Source organism: Nanorana parkeri, unplaced genomic scaffold (genome assembly GCF_000935625.1).
Source record: "Nanorana parkeri isolate BGI_ZX_2015 unplaced genomic scaffold, ASM93562v1 scaffold1147, whole genome shotgun sequence".
NCBI classification, from domain to species: domain Eukaryota; kingdom Metazoa; phylum Chordata; class Amphibia; order Anura; family Dicroglossidae; genus Nanorana; species Nanorana parkeri.
In genome coordinates, this window is record NW_017307415.1 from 319,577 (window position 1) to 326,914 (window position 7,338).

Sequence of the window (7,338 nt, forward strand, 5' to 3'; positions counted from 1 at the left end):
GTGTAAATGGGGCTTATAATGTGAAGGGAAAACCCCACTTTTTTGTGTGTTTTTGCATGGGATCTCTTTTAAATTCATACCAGACCTCTATCTCATATAAGGGTCTAATATGGATTTTGTAGGGACACTTTATATATCTTACATCTTACATTTTAGACTGGGGTGCCTCTAGATTCTGCACACTTTTAAAGGGTGCTTTGATTGAAAAAAGGGGGCTAAAGCTCATGGGAAGCAAAATGTATCTTTTTTTATGCTTAATATAATAAATAAATATGTTTTTGTAGACATAAGACCTATGTGAACATGTGGCCTATCAATTCATATGAAGTTTTAACTTTACTATTAAACCAAGTGTATGATATTATATGACTATTATATGACTGTCAACCAATGCTGCCAAGGATGGGCAACACTTGAGATGGCTCTGTATGTCTACTTTGACAATATTCTCTTATTTCCCAGAAGAAGAACAGCCTCCACCTCTATCTGCTACACACAGGGGCACAGACTATAGTATAGGATTATGCTGAATGCATATGTGCTTCTCAGGTAGGGAAATATTAATTATATGGTGGTGTGAATGTCTGCCAAAAAGGTTATTTGTGAACATGTCTGCCCAGATTTCTAATCAACAGAAGAGTAAAAGGAAAATAATTGCAGTTTGGGCCATTGGTGAACACCAGGACTCATCACTTAAAGTGAAATAAAAACTGTTTGTATTGCCCTATGAGTTCCAGATTGAGGCTTTTGTTTTTTAGTGCAGATTGAAATCAGATTGACAGATATTAAATGCAGAAGGTTGAAAGCACAAAGCTAACATGGCAGGATAAGGATCCTTAAAGCTACAGATATCTTCAGCCAAGTCCAATGAGATTAGAAAATTTCAGTCACATGACAGAAGATAAAGATCCTTATCCTGCTGTAAAGCTTTGTGAATGAAGAATATGGACAGGATGGATCCACTTGAAACAAGGTTGTCTCTTGATCTCATGAAGTGATCTCATATTGTGAACAGGTTTTCCCCCTGGGATTAGACATGGCAAGTTCATCCAAACACAGCAATATGAGCACTAGGAGGTTACTCTGCCTTGTTCTGACTTGTGGAAATGCTTTTCTTGGCTGGTATATAGCTTTTGTGTTGCTCTTTATATATAGATAAACGCACAAACATATACTTCAGATCCATGGCATGCAGTCAGCTGTTGGGGAATAACAAGCTTTACCAGAAATAAAAGTCTGCAAAGGGTTACTGTATATATTATATTTATTTGTAATAAGAGAGTGTAAATTATCTTAAGTGAATAGAAATGTTACATGAAAAGATCTGTAATAAATATGGGGAGAAGAAGCCTTCTACAATGCAGGCTACAAACATGGGGCTCCAGCCAGGAGCACTGGGTCTTTAGTACACCTAAAGGGGTGTGCACCCCAATGTGTTAAACAAAGCATATCTATAAGATACATATTGGTACAAAAGAAACGCTAGGACCGACAGCAGCATCACTCTCTGCTCCTACACCCGGTGTAACTGTAAGAGACGAGGGACATATATAGTGACAGTGAATATATGTTAAGGAGACAGAGGTGAGCAGAGTGAGTATGCCTATGGGTTACCCAGTCTGCACTAAGAGTCACTATGGTTGTATAATTACCAGGGCCTCCACATCTGAAGAGAGCCCACAAGGGGGCAGTGTTTTTGCAGAATATTCTGCGGCTCTGGGTCAGGATCAGGTTTCAGAGCTGGTGACATGGTCCTCCCAGCACTCTCCTCACAGCTTATGGGCAGCTCAGGGCTGGCATCCTTGACCCTAGGAAGGGATTTCAGCAGGTGGTTGAGGAGACGCGCACCAAGAGCTTGGTCCATCCAGTCACAGTTAAGAAGCAGGTTGTGGAGTTCATGCATACATTGGATGTATCCTGTGCTGAATCTCTGCTGGGATTCCACACATTGAGAGCCTTCACCTAAGAGAACACAGTACAGAGTATAAAAAGAAAGATCCACTCATCACCAACATAAAAATAAACACTAATGCAGAAGTCCAGTCATGTTTGTTTTTGCATTGAGTGGGCCAGAGTTTGATCACATGCTGGTGCTGGGTCTTGGTTTCTTCACCCCTGGTTTAGTCCTGACACCTGAGGGCTGAGATTGCACTTCCATGGCAAGTCATTTAGAGTAGTGTTTCCCTAAGTGTTGGGCATGCACCACCTAGTGTAGGTTGTCCTCAGTATAGGGTATGTACCACTGGTGTAGGTTGTCTTCAATGTAGGGTATGCACCAATAGTGTAGGTCGTCCTCAATGTAGGGTATGCACCACTGGTGTAGGTTGTCCTCAATGTAGGGTATGCACCACTGGTGTAGGTTATCCTCAATGTAGGGTATGCACCACTGGTGTAGGTTGTCCTCAATGTAGGGTATGCACTACTGGTGTAGGTTGTCCTCAATGTAGGGTATGCACCACTGATGTAGGTTGTCCTCAATGTAGGGTATGCACACTTGTGTAGGTTATCCTACGTGTAGGGTTTAGGGTCTCTGTACAGAAGTGCATTGCTGAACAATATACATATACTTATTATTACATTATTGTTATTATATTGGATTTATATGCGCAAACAGTTTGTGCAGCGCTTTACAATATAAATACGTCATCACAGTTACGATACAATTCAATACAAGATGATTAGGAGGGCCCTGTCCGTGAGTGCTTACATGCTTCACTACTTTTTGAGATGAGAGAGAAGGACACCTTTCAGCACAATGTATGTAGGAACAGGGGCGTATCTGCCGCGAGGCAAACAAGGCATTTGCCTGGAGCGGCAGATTCGCTGAAGGCGGCGATGCTGCCTTGCCTAGGGCAAAAGCTGTGTAGGAATGGACACACCCCCAGTTATGGCCATTAGGAATGTATATGCCAAAAATGATTGGTTAAACCCAGAATTCTCTGTGAAGGTTCTCAATCATCCAGGTCACGGTATATCTGTCAAAAATAAGTCAAGGCAACTGGACTTGCTGTATTTTTCTTGAAGACGTTTTACTGGTCACCCAACCAGCTTTCTCTATTTAGAATTCTGGATTGAGAAAGCTAGTCAGATGACATCCTCATTAGAAATACAGCAAGTGCAGTTGCTTTGATTTATTTTGTACAGATAAAACCAGAATTGTTTTTTTTTTTTCACGATTACTTATTACTTCCTTTAATATTGACTTTTCAAAATATCAAACATGATCATTAAGAGATATGATGAAGGTTTTAGTGCAAAATAACGCTATTTAGTAGTTCAATAACACTTTTTCATAGATATCATTGCATCAGACCAAAAAGAGGGACAACTGAGGAGGAAAGAGGGACTTGTGTCCAAATGATAGACAGTCCATTCACATAAGGGGCATTTGTTGGGTATGCTTTAGCACAATTTAAGTTATGAAATTGCTAGTGTAAAAGGTTACACCTCCAATTCACACAGATGGGGACTTATATGACTTGTCATTCTTGCCCACAGGAGGAAGGAACAATGCATGGGATAAAGGAGAGAAAACATGACCAGAGACACATCACTTTTGTATATGTCTTTAGTTGTGGCAGAGCTCCCTCTAGTGACAAAAAAGAAAAGTGCTGAAGACTCATGTGCAGCATCTCACCTGAACCTCTGTTTCTCTGAATGTTTTCCAGATGTCTCACTGTCATCTCCAGGATGTCTGCTTTCTCCAACTTGGACTGCTAAAAAGACAACAGATAATATACTGTAGCTATGTCACTCTGTGCTTCCGGTATAGGACGGTGTTACTGGTACAATGCAGTAAGGGACAAGGGATCAGCGATCCTAATACGGAGGGTAATACGCCCTGTACAGTATTTTAAGGCAATGTTAATAGTGTCCATACTATGTTTTAATTAAGTTGCCTGTCTGCATTCATATTTTGAGTCACTAACGCATTCTTAGTCACAAATCGTTCTGTGTCGAGTCGCTAAATTCATACTGGGAATTGCCATAACTGATGCCTGTCATTTCTCTGTCATTTTAGAAACTGGACACAAAGAAAATAGGGTAGCACGTGAAGTACACATGAAGTATTTAAATATGGTGCAGTTTATTGACTGGGATGCTCTTTGCATATTACTGAGGCATTTCTGGCTAAATCCATCTACACCTCTGTCCAAGCACTCACACCAGTCTAGGGACAATCAACTGTAATATCCTAGTATCAGATTATGTGGTATATAGGATGGGTTGTTTTGGTTCTCCTTACATCAGTTTAATGCCAAGGTAAGTCATTGAAATTCTTTATTTAAATCCGCAAGGAACAAATAATTAGACACTTCTCATACACCAATAGCCAGAATACATGGTGTACAAAAAAAAACAAAAAACATTTATATAGATTTATACACCTGGAACGTTAAATGTGCCATGCTCTGATTTATAAAGGGGCACTACGGTGCATAAAAATCTAAATATGTAAAATGCAATAACAATCTTAATACAGAAGTCACTGATCCATATGTGCCTAGTGTGTCATTATATCTAAATACAACAAGGCACACAGCGGGGAGGATTTACTAGAACCTGTTTTTAAAAGGCAAATCCTGTATGGGGTTTTTTGTTTGGTTCTTTGTTTTTTTAATTTCTCTTGCTCACAGCTTCACCTTAACAGCTTCAAGTAACACTACATTCAATAGTTAAATGTTAAAAATACCTTCATGTCCCCGAACTTTAAACAAAAATGTATCTTATTTGTGTATCACTCGGCTGTAGATACTCCAATCATCTCTGATTGGTGCTGACACTGTCCTTCCTTCTGGAGGGGGGCTGATTTTATTCCTCATGGTCCCTGTGTGTATTGTAAAGTAGTCACAGCTCCAAACTCACTCCCATGATGGGCTACAATCTGATGTTTAGATACTAATTTGTATTGAGATTGTAGTCCATCACAGGAGTGAGCTTGGATCGGTGACTACTTTACAACACACACAGGGACCATGGGGAACAAAAGTAGCCACCCTCCAGAAGGAAGCACAGTGTCAGCACCAATTCGGAGATGATTTGAGGATCTACAGCCGAGTGATACACAAATAAGATACATTTTTGTTAATAGTTAGGGTACATGGATGGATTTTTAAGATTGAACTCCTGAGTTTAGTGTCTCTTTAATGCCTAAGTTGTCCCACTTTCAGTTTACATTTTTGGCATATGTAACATAAACTCACTTCAGGGTTTCCGGTTAAGAATAAAAGTAAGATCAAGATTGGGATGAATTATGTCCGTCGCTCCCGTAAGAGGACAGTTATAACATGAAACAAACAAATGATGAACTGATCCCTTTCTGTACATCATCCGCTCTGCAAGGCTTTATTAGCCATTGTGGTTATGCCAGAAAGTGAGACCTTTCTACAGGAAACTGCAATGTTGATCACTTCTAATGGTGATTGACATAACTGCTGTAATTAAGATGCAAAAATATTAACACTATTATAATATTAAAGAATGTAGTATAATAGTGCAAATATAGTATAATAAAAGTATAAATAGTATTATATTATACATGTAGAATGAGTATTTCTTTTCAAACGTGACCAGAATATTTTCAAAATATGTATGTAAGAATTAAAGAAAAAACAAAACACGCTCCTGGAGTGTATTTCTGAGTTGAAATAATTAGAAACAAGTCCAGTGGATTAGGAATAATTGTCAGCTAGGGGCCCTTACTGGGTTTTCTCACAATTACACTTATTTATACTAAGAATACCGGACTCTGCACCTATGGTACATTCATAATGGCTACCACAGTCTACTGGTTTATTTCTCCTCAGGGGCACTATATGTTTGGAGTTTATATTTTTTTCCCATGTTTTCTGCTGGTTGCTCCAGTTTTTGTGCCTTTTATTATCTATGTCTCATTGTACGGGTCTCCCATGTAGGGATTGATATGTATGTATGGCTGTGCACTCCCTATATGTGCTGTGTAATATGTTGGCAATGTGAAGACAGGAATAAATACATAGAAATGACACAGTATGTATTGGATGCAGAATACATAGGAAGACACTTACATCAAGATGGAAAGCCCTGATGACAGTTTCCTTCAGTTGTTCCAGGCAAGAATTGATCCTCTCTCTTCTCTTACGCTCTATGAGCGGCTTTCTGAGCTGTAAAGATGATGATAAAGAATGCTGAGAATAGGTGTAAAGCTGAGGGCTGTAATGGCAAACGTGTCAGGGGTTTATAGAAGATGGCTGCACGGTACTCTAATCTTATGTCTGGGAAGGTTCTCATCCATCCAGGTCACGGCATATCTGTCAAAAAGAAGTCACGCAACTGGACTTGCTGTGTTTTTCTTGAAGACGTATCGCTGGTCATCTGATTACCTTCCCATGTCACCCAAAACAGATCTTCACAGAATTGAGAAAGCTAGCCGGATGGCCAGTGAAACGTCTTCAGGAAAAATACAGCAAGTCCATTTGACTTGATTTATTTTTTACGGATAATCTTCCTATGGCTCTATTCTGCTCACTGTGCTGTGCATTCTATATTCTACAAGATTCAACTCTGTACACTGTGCTGTACATTCTATATTCTACAGGATTCAACTCTATACACTGTGCTGTGCATTCTATATTCTACAAGATTCAACTCTATACACTGTACTGTACATTCTATATTCTACAGGATTCAACTCTATACACTGTGCTGTACATTCTACAGGATTCAGCTCTATACACTGTGCTGTACATTCTATATTCAACAGGATTCCACTCTATACACTGTGCTGTACATTCTATATTCTACAAGATTCAACTCTATACACTGTGCTGTACATTCTATATTCTACAGGATTCAACTCTATACACTGTGCTGTACATTCTATATTCTACAAGATTCAACTCTATACACTGTGCTGTACATTCTATATTCAACAGGATTCAACTCTATACACTGTGCTGTACATTCTATATTCTACAGGATTCAACTCCATACACTGTGCTGTATATTCTATATTCTACGGGATTCAACTGTATACACTGTGCTCTACATTCTATATTCTACAGGATTCCACTTTATACACTGTGCTGTACATTCTATTCTGTATATAGCTCCACTCTATATATTGTGCTATACATTCTATACGCCACAGCGCTCAGATATATATGCTGTGCTGTGTACTATATACTCCACTCTGTACACTGTGTGGTACATTCTGTAGTCTACACAGCTCCACTATACAGTATACGCTGTGCTGTATATTCGATAGTCCTATGTACTTTTTCTGTATGTTATAAACACCTTATTTCTATATTGTATACATTCTATTATACAGTATATAACATGCCACTGTCTTCCCCA

The 7,338-nt window shown here is 39.1% G+C and overlaps 1 protein-coding gene across 1 annotated transcript in view; it reads right to left on the reverse strand.

The window, feature by feature from the left end:
• Positions 1 to 1,330: 1,330 nt before the first annotated feature.
• LOC108796667 (transcription cofactor HES-6-like) overlaps positions 1,331 to 7,338 on the reverse strand; it is an 11,616-nt gene continuing 5,608 nt past the window's right edge. The window contains exons 2-4 of the mRNA XM_018568163.1: positions 6,048 to 6,143; positions 3,638 to 3,716; positions 1,331 to 1,962 (exon numbers count right to left, since the gene is read on the reverse strand). Coding sequence (XP_018423665.1) covers positions 1,649 to 1,962; positions 3,638 to 3,716; positions 6,048 to 6,143 — 489 coding nt within the window. The 3' untranslated portion in view covers positions 1,331 to 1,648. The remainder of the gene's footprint in view (positions 1,963 to 3,637; positions 3,717 to 6,047; positions 6,144 to 7,338) is intronic.